Below are 12,757 nucleotides of genomic sequence, written 5' to 3' on the forward strand. Positions count from 1 at the left end.
TCTTTTGTTTTTGTTGATGAATTTCTTTTGTTTTGTCTTATTAGCTGCAGCAGGACAGCCATCAGGTTCGGCCATAACACAGTGTTTTGTGAAAGGTCTAAATAAAACCCACTGTATTCATATCTGTATAATGCATTCATTTTCATTTCAGTCAGAATCAGAGTCATTAAAAGAACTAGTAAATCTCAGGTGGACAATGACACGTGTCAATGATACTGGTCACGAGCAGCTTCATTAGTAATTAATCTTTTAAGATTGCTAAATGATGGCTTCATATAAAATAAACATAATGACACCTACTGCACATCCATGCTGTCTTTCATCAGTGGTAGAGGAAGAAACCAGAGCTGTGTAGGTGATCATTTCTGACTGAAATATATCTGCGACACTGCAGCACATCGTTATGAACACAAGAGGACACTCACACACTGCAGCAAAAGAGAGTGAGCACATTTGTCTCTCTGTGTGTGTGTGTGTGTGTGTGTGTGTGTGTGTGTGTGTGTGTGTGTGTGTGTGTGTGTGTGTGTGTGTGTGTGTGTGTGTGTGTGTGTGTGTGTGTTTAGCTCACAGTCACTGAACTGTGCTGTAAAAATAACATTTTCAAGATCAGAAGAAATCATTTGTGTGAAGATTAATCTTAAATTTCAGACAAGTATTAGTTACATCTAATGAGTGCAGAGGTGACTGTACTGATGACCATCTGTATTGATACACATACGTGTGCTTGGCGTGTTGCTCTGTGTAGTGTTAGAAAATAATCAGTGACAGCTGTAATGCCCAAGTAATGAGCCCACTGTGATCCTTATTACTTAAGAGTCTTTACCTTACAGTACAAAGGTCATTGAGGGGACCTTTGATTTGGTGCTTTCTAAATAAATCTGAACTGAGTTAAACTGAATCCAAAGCATTTAAGAGAATGAATGGAAAGTTCACAGGCACCAGGTGAAAATTTAAAGGAAAACTCTCCGGCATTGTGTTTCACTTTTCTTTATAGAGTCCTTGCTGAGTCAGCACATACCTGACTTAGTCTTTTCTGTTATGCATCACTTGTTAATAAACTAATCTACACACGCTGTGGATTTCATCAGGAGGTTCCAGTGCCCTTTGCAGATCATAAGTCCGTAATCGAGCAGGTTCTTAACCGATGAGAGGTACGAACACAGCTTTGAAGAAGAACACTGCTGTGGCTCTCAGACCTGCAGATGTCCAACTATGCACAGGAACACACACACCCACTGATCTTATTGGTCCTATTGACTGTCAGGCATGGGTTTTGTTTTCCTCTTCCTCTTTCTCTCTCAGGTGGTGAGTCTGGCTGGCTTTGTGGTTGCTCCACCTGCAAGTGAAGCCCTCATGTTAACAGGCTCCAGCTGCCACACCAGTTGCCACTTTTTTTATTAACCACAGTATTCAGGGACTGGTTTGAGCTGCAATGTTCTGTATCTGCTGGTTTCATTTTCTAATCCTGTGCTCTGGTCTGCCCCTGGTGAAACGGTTTGTTTAATCTTTGTGGCAAAAGAGAACTGTTGAGGGATTTTAGATGTTGTGGTTGCATCTTAACCGTGCAGTCCTCTAACTGAGGTAAAAGCAGTTTAAACAGAATCCGGATTCATAACAAAGGTTTTGAATATAACTTTTAAGTGTGATTAACAACTCAAAAACTCACTGCATTATTTTCTCCTTTGCTGAATACTGAATCTTTTAGAAGAGCTGTTTAACAGCTTTTTGGAGGCGCTGCATTTGTTGGACTTCTTAGATTTCTACAGCTTTAGAAAACAATCATCTTCTACCACAGTCTACTTGATTTTATAAAGACTTTGCACTAAAGTAACACACTGCAGCAGTGTAGGGTAATGACACTGGGTCCAGGGATTTCATCCTGATACTTGGCAGTCAGGGTGCTGCTGCCTGTCTCCTATAATCTTGTCCATGCTTGTGAGACTGTGCTGGGAGACACAGCAAACCTTCTTTCCCACCACATCAACATTTAAACTGCACATCAATATGTGAAATAGCAAATATTGGGGTGGCATCTTAGTCTAAACTTCCTACAGAGAAATAACAAGATAACAACATAGTAACTCACTCTTGATTATAATAACTAAGAATTCAAGGCAGAAAGCAAGACACACGACTGCGGGGCTGTGACAGAGCGGGCAGAAGATCTTTAAATATTGTCTGAGTCTAGTCTCTAGTTTATGCAATCCCCAGTTTCCCATCGGCTTTGCTGCATCAATTTTAACTTTGCTGGACACTTTATGACACAGTAGTAGTGATTCTTTCTGTTTTGTTTCCGTTTTGCATCAGGGTATTGTTTACCCTCACTTTTACCAGCCACACTACACACAGAAGTGGGGGTAACAAAACATCCTTAATTGAACTTGTTTTAAGGGTTACCCTAGCTTGCCAAAGCACTTTTTTAGTCATTTAAAACTCTATCAGTATATTAGCTATACCTAGCATTTTTTTTAGCCGTCCTACTACTGAACTGTTAGGATTCCACTCAGCAGTTATTATTTACCTTCTGGACAAAAAAACTGCTCTAGAGAGATTTAAATTGAACTTGAACCCATGAAACATGAAACATCTATTCATGGCCCAGTTGTCAAAATGATCAATGTCATTAATAAAGTCAGGCCTGAAGTCTTCAAAAAAGACTCATGTTAAAATGTTTTCTATTGTCCTCAGCAGTTGTATCAGAGACAGTCCTTTTTTTCTTAAGTTGATATTTTAAGAACATAAAGCTGCATGCAAAGTGTTGTGAGAGAATCACTTCTTTATTTAAGCGCGGGGGTTTACAGGCTTAAAGTCTGTTCATGCATGTTAAGCATGTACAGAGGAAGGAAGACAGCCAGATATCTCTGTTACATTTTCCAACCACAGAAAGCACGGTCTTCAGAGACAGCATCTTCAACACTGGAAGAAATTGTGGCTGGTTTACAACATGTTACATGTTATGTGATCTACCTGCTGATGGGATTTATGAGACGAGAGGAGCAGCCATGAGTTCAACTGCAGCAGCAACTGGATTGGTTCTCTTCCTTCTCTCTCTGCCAGGTAATTCTGTAACAGTAAGTCAGTCTTGAGGTAGATCATAACTGAACTGTTTTTGATTGGTTTTCACACCACACCATCTGCAGCACAGAGCTGTTGAAAAGGCTGGTTAGCATTCACAATACTGCAACTGAATACAGATACTGTAGAAAAGGTTTTTTATTTATTGTCTCCACTGCATTTAATGGACAAATACAATTTTCAGGTTGCTTTAATTAGGATTGAAGTTTCTCAACAGAAACAAACAGATTAACAGAAAGTGAATTCCCAGCCATTTTTCTTTTCTTTTTTTCTTTGTTTTTTGCACAAACACATGGTTCCTGGTTCCTAAACATGTTTTGTAAATTATATTGTGAGGTAAATTCTAGGCACACAGCGAAATTTATATGTCACCTGAATAATTTACTACACTACACTCAAAAAAATGAAACGTTGACTTTAATTGAAATTATTTTGTCAACAGGTTCCACGAAATTGCATTGTGTTAGTTTAAAGCAAAAATCTTTATTTCATCTAATTTAAAAAAACTACTTAAGATCAACAAGACATATTTAAGACTACCTAAATCAAATTATGTTGTATGAACATAAATGATATATTTACAGGTTAGATAGTTTAGATTAGTTACTTCAACACATTTCTTATTTGTGGCTGTAAAATGTTAAATTTAAGTTAGATTAATTCAAATATTATATTTTCAGCCACCTTGTGCTTTACTAATTAGTTTTACATAAATCTATTTTGTCAACAGGTTCCACACAAATGAATTAAGTACATCCAACTTATTTTTTTAAATTTCGTTTATTGCCAACACATTCAGTGAACATTTGTGTAAACCCAGTCCAAAATAAAACACAACAGGTCATTAGGGTTAGTAACTAACAGTATGTAGACAGATGCAACATCAGGACTTTAAATTAAATGTCTGTATCTGCCAGAAATAGAAGAAAAAAACATTGAAGACCACATAACATGTTGATAAGATGACACTTGAGTTATGCACATGTGATGCTAGTAAGGTCTGTGGAGTGTTTTTTCTTCTAGTGTCTAAAATGGATAGCAAAGTTGCTATTTGCAATGATTGCTTAGGGTCAGTCCAGTAACACAACGCCAATGAAGTGCTTTCCTTTAACAATGCAAAGTGAAGTGTCCACCTCAACAGCCACAATTAAAAAAAATTAATGTTGTAATAATAATAATAATAATAATAATAACAATAAATAGTCCACTGATATTAGCAATCAAAGAAAATTATATCACCATCCCAAATAAAACTTTAATAAAACATGCCAGCATTATGGTCTAACAATAAAACAGCTTTTCAGCGTTCAGTTTTTTTGCAACAGCACAACAGTAACCATTTAACACTTGCCACCCTCAACGTTTATTTTACCAGTGTTTGGGCCAAAAACTTGGGTTGTAAACATTTTAACATGGAAACAATTGTTCGTCTTTAAAAGTCTGCAAAATATACATTCATCCTGCATTCCTAACTTACCCTTATTCTTAGTATGTATTGCAATTACCTTTACAATGCACACAATGTAACACAAACAGAATATGAACATATTTCCACCTCATAACAATATACCTTGAACGCTAATATACACACCACCCTTCAACATTTCTGGTGCAGTATCATCTCTCACTTAAATCCTTTAAATCTCAATACTTTTGATTGTCTCTTACTAGCCCCCCCCCCAAGAGTAAAATCTCTCAAATTGTAGTAGTTTACAAACTTTTCAAAATTTTCAAAATTTCTCTTACATGTAATTTTCCCTTTATCTGTCATTTTCAACAAATTACCGTTTTATTCCCATTCAGCCTCTGAAAAACTTCTGTCCATCTGACAGAACATTCATCATCCAAATTAAGGATTGGCTTATTCATTCAGTTTATTCTTGAGTATCTGTACCTTGGTCAAGAGTCTGCTGACATACAGATGAAGGAAGAGCTTCTGAAGTACTTCAAAGAAAGCTTTCAGTCTCGAGGTTAACTGCGATTCAGTGCATATATCCCACCCATTAAGAGTGCACATGCAGAGGCCATGTTTTCCAGGTCATGCAGAACACCCTAGATGGTTGTACCCACATCGGCTGGAGGAGTGCTGACATCAGCTTTTCGATGGTGAAGATAGCAAGGGTAATTTGTTCCAGCTCCTCTGAACAGCTGTAGCTGTAGCTTAGACACAAAAACAAAGAAAAATGGCGTCCAGTTAAATTAAAAAAAAGAAAAGAAAAAAAAAGAGCCAAAGCTACCCTTTAATGAAGTAAACACAATATTAGGAACATGCACCCCAGTGCGCTACTATTTTAGACTACAGACTCAACAATAAATATAAATAGTTTGGGTATACAAGAAGATTCCCCAAAACAGGTTCCATGCAAATTACAACAACACTACAACATGCAACAACATTAGTTATTCAAAATTTGGTTTAATACAGATAAAAAACTAAACTAAAATTACCAACCAATTATTCTTTGAAGAGGATGCTTGGGTCTTCATTCAGGTAAAAAGGTAGTGCCCTGAGGACACACTCCCTCCCCTTTTCAATAGTTTCCTTCCGTAGAGAGTGGCAGAGATACAGGAAGAGAAAACAGAAATACTTTAGGATGACACAAACTCACATTATATGCAAAATGAATGACATATCCACTGCACAGATAGACATATACACAAGACCAACTAATCATCACATGGACATGAATAGTTAACCTGTTGGGCAGGGTTTCCACCACATTATATATGTCCATAATGGAGGTAAAGACAAACTAATACATCATCTTTTTTGCATTCAAAAACTGATCTTTAACATAAAAACATTCACTTATGGTTTAACCTGAAATTGAGGGATCAGATTTTACTTATGTTTAGGTAATTTTAATTTTCCAAAGTTTTGAGTACCAAACTTTGTCTTGCTTAATATAAATGTAAGTACACTGTGCAGCTACCATACACTAGCTGTTTAAATTTGAAAGTGATCTTATTAGCCATAATATTTTGCTACCAACAGAATAACGCACCTTTGTGGCTGGAGCCAAAGTTTGTCTAATTTTCTTCCCTGCAGCGCCTCCTTTTTTCTTGAAGACTTTTATGAGCTGGTCATTGGTGTATTGGTCAAGTTGTGCAAAAAGCCTTGGAACAAGTGGAGCAGTAGTAATCCTCACAAATTCTGCTTCCACCTGAAAACATGTCAACAAACACAACATACTGTACTGTAAATATACATACTATATGTACACATATACATACTTTATAACTGAAACTAATGTAGAAAGACCTCATTAAAGCTATAATTTTAACACAAACATTTACACAAAATGCTAATGGAGCCATTACAGCTTTTATTGTTATTTATCAAGTTCCAAAAAATATTGATCACAGCTGATCTGAAAAGAATTTCATACCTCAGGCCCTTGAACTGCAACCTTTACAATGGTTCAGATCTGGAGAAGAAATAACAGGGGCATTGAATGGGTCACTAAAGAAAAATTAACTTATAAAACAGTTTTGTTTTTAAAAGTATAACAGTTCACATACCACATACAAGCTCAGCAGTACCACATACACCACATCAGTATAGGGGGGAGCAGGTAAAGGCAGGATCTGAAATTTATACAGTAAAACAAGAAATTCATTACTTAATTTCAAGAAGCAAATTATTGATTGTATTACAACTAAATAAAATACTACTCAGAAGAAAAGCAAGAGATTGACACTGCCATGTGCTAACTTTCTATAGAAGCAATTCTCACCAGGTCTGTCGACCTCCATTGTCTGTCCACTCATATGTCGTGAATAATTTTATTTAAAAAAGTGTGTGATTTAACAAACTGTAATTTATAACTATGCTGATATCTATAACTCCGCTAGGAAACATGCTGTATTTACAGACCAGTTTTACATAATACAGATTACTGATAGAGCATAACAATGGTGTCACAGTGGCTTTCGCCCTCGACTTTTTGGATTTTAAACGTCACTTTATGCTATCCTTGCTATCCTATTCGATATTTATGACTCTCGGATTACAGTAAAGGAATCCCAAGAAAGCAAATGAAAAAATAACCCCACGAACCCCTGTAGCTAATCCCTTAATAAAACCAAAAACAATAAAAATGTTTCTTACACAGTCCACAAAATAAGCATGTTAAGCATGTCCAGGACCCAGTAAAACTAATGTAGAACAAGCGCACACAAACGATATAACATGTCTTATAAGACAAACGCAAAATATAACCATGCTCGACATGTAGATACTACACAACATAGTCAAAGAAAAAACTGGTCTTACCTCTCAAAGAAACAGCAGTTTGGCGCCAAAACAACGTTTTTAAGTTAAATTTGAAGTCTTGCGCATGAGCAGGCCCAAGCCGTGAAACCTTGTTGTTCTTCGCGGTTTCATTACAACTGTTTTTGCATTACTGCCACCTAGTGGATATACAAAGTATATCGATCCTAATTGACTTAACTTAAATGTTATACCATCAAGTAACACATTAGTATTATGTACAGTGAATAATAGACACAATTACGTAGACTTGATTAGAAAAACATATGTTAACTTAACAAAAACATATATTTTAAGTAAAATGAAAATAAATAATTAATATACACTGAACAATCCACCTCATTCATTTTTTTGAGTGTATAAAAGGCCCTTTCAAGCCACTGCAATTTATTTGAGATAGAAGTTTTGACAACATTTTTGTCATATTTCTGTACTGGATGCATTATGCAAATTGTCATATTTGTAATAACAAACCCACAGATACCATTATTATTATCTTGTTTTTGGTTTACTGATTTACTGTTTTGAGTTTAATTCCACCGTCAGTCCGGGTCTTTCTGTGTGGAGTTTGCATGTTCTCCCTGTGTTTGCGTGGGTTCTCTCCGGGTACTCCGGCTTCCTCCCACCGTCCAAAGACATGCAGTTAGTGGGGATAGGTTAATTGGAAACACTAAATTGGCCATAGGTGTGAATGCGGGAGTGAATGTGAGTGAATGGTTGTCTCTGTCTATGTGTTAGTCCTACAAACAGACTGGCGACCTGTCCAGGGTGTACCCCGCCTCTTGCCCTAAGACAGCTGGGATAGGCTCCACCCCCTGCCAGCGAATGGATGGATGGATTTACTGTTTTGACTCATTCTCACAGCCTGCAAAGACTTGTTGTCAAAGAAAAATCACATCATTAACTCACTCAGAAATTAATTGGATGAAGACTTCTGAATGGATAGATGATCTCACATATGTAAACAACAAGAACAACAACAACAAAAATACCTTCCTAAATACTTGATACAATATGCCTGATAAAAAATGTCAGGAACAATAAATCTGTGCTGCTTATTCTGAGGAAAGGTTCTCAGAACTTTTACTGAAACAATATATGTTTGTTGTTGTCATTAATCTAGTTTCTGATGTGTTCTGTGTTACAGTGGTACAGAGTCAGAATGATTATGGAGTGACTTACACTTCTACTCAGATCTGTGCTGTAAAAGGATCAACAGTGGTCATAGGCTGCTGGTTCAAATACCCCTCAAGAGTAAATGTGTTAAAAAGAGTTTGGTTCACTAAAGGGAATGATAATAACCCTGAAGATCTGAAAACAGACCCAGTGTATGCAGGTCGAGTGTCGTACAGTACTCAGCGGAAGAGCTGCACTCTGACAATCAGAGACCTGAGAGAGAGCGACTCAGCTGTGTACAAGTTCAGGTTTGAAACAGACCAGAAACATTTTACTGGTTTACCTGGAGTCACTCTGAATGTCACAGGTAACATTTTTATTTACACATCAGTCAAAACTTGTTATGAACATGACTCTGTGTGTTTGCATATGGATAATAGATGTCTAAGTTTCTGCTCTGATTTTATTTCTTCACATAATCAGCTCTTCAGGTACACGTGGACACATCATCATATCCTGACTGGGGAACACTGATTTGTCAGAGCAGTTGTCGACTACATGATCGTCCCTCCTACATTTGGTACAAAAATGGACAGAAAATTTCTACTCAGTCAGGCCAGTACTGGTATTCACGCTATCTGAATCCTTCAGATAGCTACTCCTGTGCTGTAAGAGGTCATGAAGCTTCAACCTCTCCTTCAGTGTGTGAGTTTATTTCAGTAACATAAAACCATCTTGTAGAGTCACTACATACATCTGAATAAAACCAGTCAAACTCACTGTGATTACTTACATTAATCTGACTTCAAAATAATTTTATGTTTCAGGTGTCCGAGGTGATTCATGCAACAGAGTGAATTACAGTAACAGAAGCATCTGTGCAGTCAAAGGCTCATCAGTGGACATTTCTTCTACTTACAACAGTTATGAAAGTCCAATCCAATCAACATCCTGGTTCCGTTCTGGTCATGGATCTGAGGACCTCAGAGAAGACTCCCAGTATGCAGGTCGTGTTGAGGTGATTGAAACAGAGAGAGGACGCTCCACTCTGAGAATCAGAGACCTGACAGAGAGTGATTCAGCCGAGTATCACTTCAAATTCAACACACAAAGCTTTGAATGGGGGAGTAGTTTACCTGGAACAACTCTGACTGTCACAGGTACTGATCAACACACACTGATGGATATTTAATCAATTTTTATTTGCATGCTCTACCGTACCTTTTAATAATAGTTTGAATGGTTTCGGGTCAAAAGATGGAGAGAATTAATACTTTGTTTCTAATTAATTTGATCACTTCTGTGAATTTTACTAATGTCTGCTTCAGTGTGAGAGTGACTGACATCTTATTTATTGTTTCTTGTCCACTGGTCAAGATGTTCAGGTCAGAGTGTCCAGATGGGTCCAGTTGGATTGTGTCACCAGATGTAATCCTTATGTTTCATCTTATGTCTGGTGCAAAAATGGACAACAAGTGTATGGAGCCAGCTCTTCTTCTTATGAAGCGCCATATGACACTGAAAACAGCTACTCATGTGCTTTAAAAGGATTTGAGGATTTTCATTCTTCATTAGTTTGTGAGTTCCCTTTGAGGTTTTACCTGAATGAAAACTTAATCTGGGTGATAATTAATGTCATGTTCTGTCAATAAATTTGGTTTTAAAAATTCTTTTAATTATAATTTTTCAGGCATCAATGGTGAACGGTGCAACAGAGTGAATTACAGTAAAAGAAGAATCTGTGCAGTCAAAGGCTCATCAGTGGACATTTCTTCTACTTACAACAGTTATGAAAGTCTAATCCAATCAACATCCTGGTTCCGTTCTGGTCGTGGATCTGAGGACCTCAGAGAAGACTCCCAGTATGCAGGTCGTGTTGAGGTGATTGAAACAGTGACAGGACGCTCCACTCTGAGAATCAGAGACCTGACAGAGAGTGATTCAGCCCAGTATCACTTCAAATTCAACACACAAAGATTTGAATGGAAGAGTAGTTTACCTGGAACAAACCTGACTGTCACAGGTACTGATCAACACACAGTGACACATTTTATTCAGTTCAATTTTACAAACTAAATTGTGCTAAAACCTGTGTAAAGTTTTTAATTATTTACTTGTTGGTGTATTTGTGGTTTGACTATTTAACAACGTGAATACTTTTATTTCACACAGTTCCACAGGTGAAGGTGAGCAGAATAATATCAGTCCATGAGTCTCAGACTGAGGCAGAGCTGAAGTGTGAAAGCAGCTGCAGTCCAGCTGGTCGTCTTTCCTACGTCTGGTTCAAGAACGGACAGAAAAACACAACTCAGCAAACTTCTACTTATACAGACTACTTTTATCCTGGAGACAACATCTCCTGTGCTTTCACAGGATACGAGGATTACTGCTCTCCACCAGTGTGTGAGTTCACTTCACGTTTCAGTCACAGACTTTTATCATTCTGACAGATTATAAATAACTTCAAAGTGATGATAGCTGGGGTCAGGTTCACAAAACTGAAGCCTGCATTGATTTACACTAAGTGTGTTTGTGATCAGAGGACAGGATATATCAGCTCCTTTCACTGCCCAGCTGTAGGCTACTGCATAGTGAAGATATCATACTCTAATGAAAGATGGCAAATGCCAAACAACACAAGAAGGATTTTTGAGCAGGAAATCTGCTTCATGTAAGGAAACAAGGAGCTCTTCCTTTGGACGTTTGGAAAGATCGTTCATCGTTCTCTCACTGCCAGGCCTTCATTTGACGTTTTTTTCCTAATTCAGGAACATGATGATTCTGCAGTCACAATATGGATATCAATGTTAAACTTGTGACAAATAAGTGTTTACTAAACTTGAACTAGTTACCCATTTCAAACCAAACAAACTATTCTAAAAGCTGAGAATATAAACCAACCATAAACTATAGCCTCGTCATATCATCATTAAATTTGTTTTTGGGAGGCATGATTCATTACTTTAGAAGATACCGTTACCAATGTAATGAGCATTGTGGTACTTGAACCTGTGTGGTAATTTTGAACAAGAGATCAGCAGCAGTGTTCTGACTACACAGAGAAAGTCCGTTCTGTGAATTTTTGCAACATGAGTGGTAAAACTGAGAAACTTGCCTGATCTATAGACAAGTTTATATGCTGAAGATAACAGATTCACAAAATGACTGATAATGAAATTGCTTTATTTATTGTGTTTGTTAAAATCAAATCAAATCTAATCAATCTTACTATTCTCTGTCCTAGATGCTCCAAAATTTGCTTCAGTACTGGTGCTGAATAACTCTCATGAGATAATGGAGGGTAGCTCTGTGAATCTGACCTGCAGCAGTGATGCTAACCCAGCAGCTAATTACACCTGGTACAAGGACAATAAACCGATCAGTACAGAACAACAGCTCATCTTCAGCTCCATCCAGTCTTCTGACTCTGGAGAGTATCATTGTACCGCTAAGAATGAGCTGGGTCAAAGACCATCTGAAGTCATCTTTATCAATGTGAAATGTGAGTGAAGACAGTTGTCTTTGCAGAATTAATAGTTTTAAGAGTAATTAATTAATAGTTTCTAAAAGTAAACCAGGCCACACCTTGCAAACCCCGATACAGTCATAGCGTCAGACTAAATGCTGCAGGTCTAAAACCTGTATCAGTATTCAGTTATAGAAAAGGTTTAATATGTCTCAGATTTTAGGTTAAAAACCCAACAGGAATACGTGTTTTTTAGTATATTTTCTATATTTCCTCCAGATGCTCCAAAGCTTGCCTCTGTGTCAGTGAGTCCCTCTGCTGGGATAGTGGAGGGCAGATCAGTGAATCTTACCTGCAGCAGCGATGCTAATCCAGCAGCTAATTACACCTGGTACAAGGAGAACAAATCATTGTTTCATGGACCAGTGGGAATGTACCATTTATCCTCCCTCAGCTCTGAGGACAGCGGGAAGTACTCCTGCAAAGCTGAGAATCTGTATGGACCAGCACAGTCCGTAACTCTATACATAGATGTCGAGTGTAAGTATTTGAGTGAACAGCTCAGAAAGCATGACTTCTAGTTGCTAATAGTTGCTCTATTAAGTAGTCACTCCATAGCACTAGATGAGGCTAAAAAAAGACTTCTGAATTTTTGGTCATACTTTTTTCAAAATTATTTGCTAATTGACAAATGACTTGTGATTAAGTCTTTGGCAGTGAGTAAGTGGTTTTATAGTCGGGCTCTCCTCCTTTTTCACGTCATGCCCGTTTTTATACTATCTATGATACAAACATGCTAAACTATAATTATAAATATGATAAGGTTC

At 37.4% G+C, this 12,757-nt stretch overlaps 1 protein-coding gene and 1 long non-coding RNA gene across 6 annotated transcripts in view; one reads left to right on the top strand and one right to left on the bottom strand.

Annotated features, from left to right (window-relative positions):
- The first annotated feature begins 2,814 nt into the window (after positions 1–2,814).
- Positions 2,815–12,757, top strand: part of LOC116315595 (B-cell receptor CD22-like) — a 34,224-nt gene continuing 24,281 nt past the window's right edge. The window contains exons 1-9 of one of the 4 annotated variants that reach the window (XM_039613578.1): positions 2,815–3,057; positions 8,496–8,831; positions 8,948–9,169; positions 9,292–9,624; positions 9,842–10,042; positions 10,155–10,487; positions 10,637–10,867; positions 11,709–11,966; positions 12,210–12,470. In XM_039613578.1, coding sequence (XP_039469512.1) covers positions 2,817–3,057; positions 8,496–8,831; positions 8,948–9,169; positions 9,292–9,624; positions 9,842–10,042; positions 10,155–10,487; positions 10,637–10,867; positions 11,709–11,966; positions 12,210–12,470 — 2,416 coding nt within the window. In that variant the 5' untranslated portion in view covers positions 2,815–2,816. The remainder of the gene's footprint in view (positions 3,058–8,495; positions 8,832–8,947; positions 9,170–9,291; positions 9,625–9,841; positions 10,043–10,154; positions 10,488–10,636; positions 10,868–11,708; positions 11,967–12,209; positions 12,471–12,757) is intronic. The other 3 variants (XM_039613580.1, XM_039613582.1, XM_039613581.1) reach the window with 3 other exon arrangements.
- On the bottom strand, positions 5,214–6,640 carry LOC120440661. Of its 2 annotated transcripts, XR_005613418.1 has the most exons (5): positions 6,598–6,640; positions 6,465–6,503; positions 6,081–6,239; positions 5,528–5,617; positions 5,214–5,235 (listed from the first exon to the last, which is right to left on the bottom strand). It is a non-coding gene; the product is annotated as an uncharacterized LOC120440661 (long non-coding RNA). The 2 variants fall into 2 exon arrangements; XR_005613417.1 differs by lacking the exon at positions 5,214–5,235 and having other exon boundaries at positions 5,275–5,617.

This window comes from Oreochromis aureus, linkage group 6, assembly GCF_013358895.1.
Source record: "Oreochromis aureus strain Israel breed Guangdong linkage group 6, ZZ_aureus, whole genome shotgun sequence".
NCBI classification, from domain to species: Eukaryota; Metazoa; Chordata; class Actinopteri; order Cichliformes; family Cichlidae; genus Oreochromis; species Oreochromis aureus.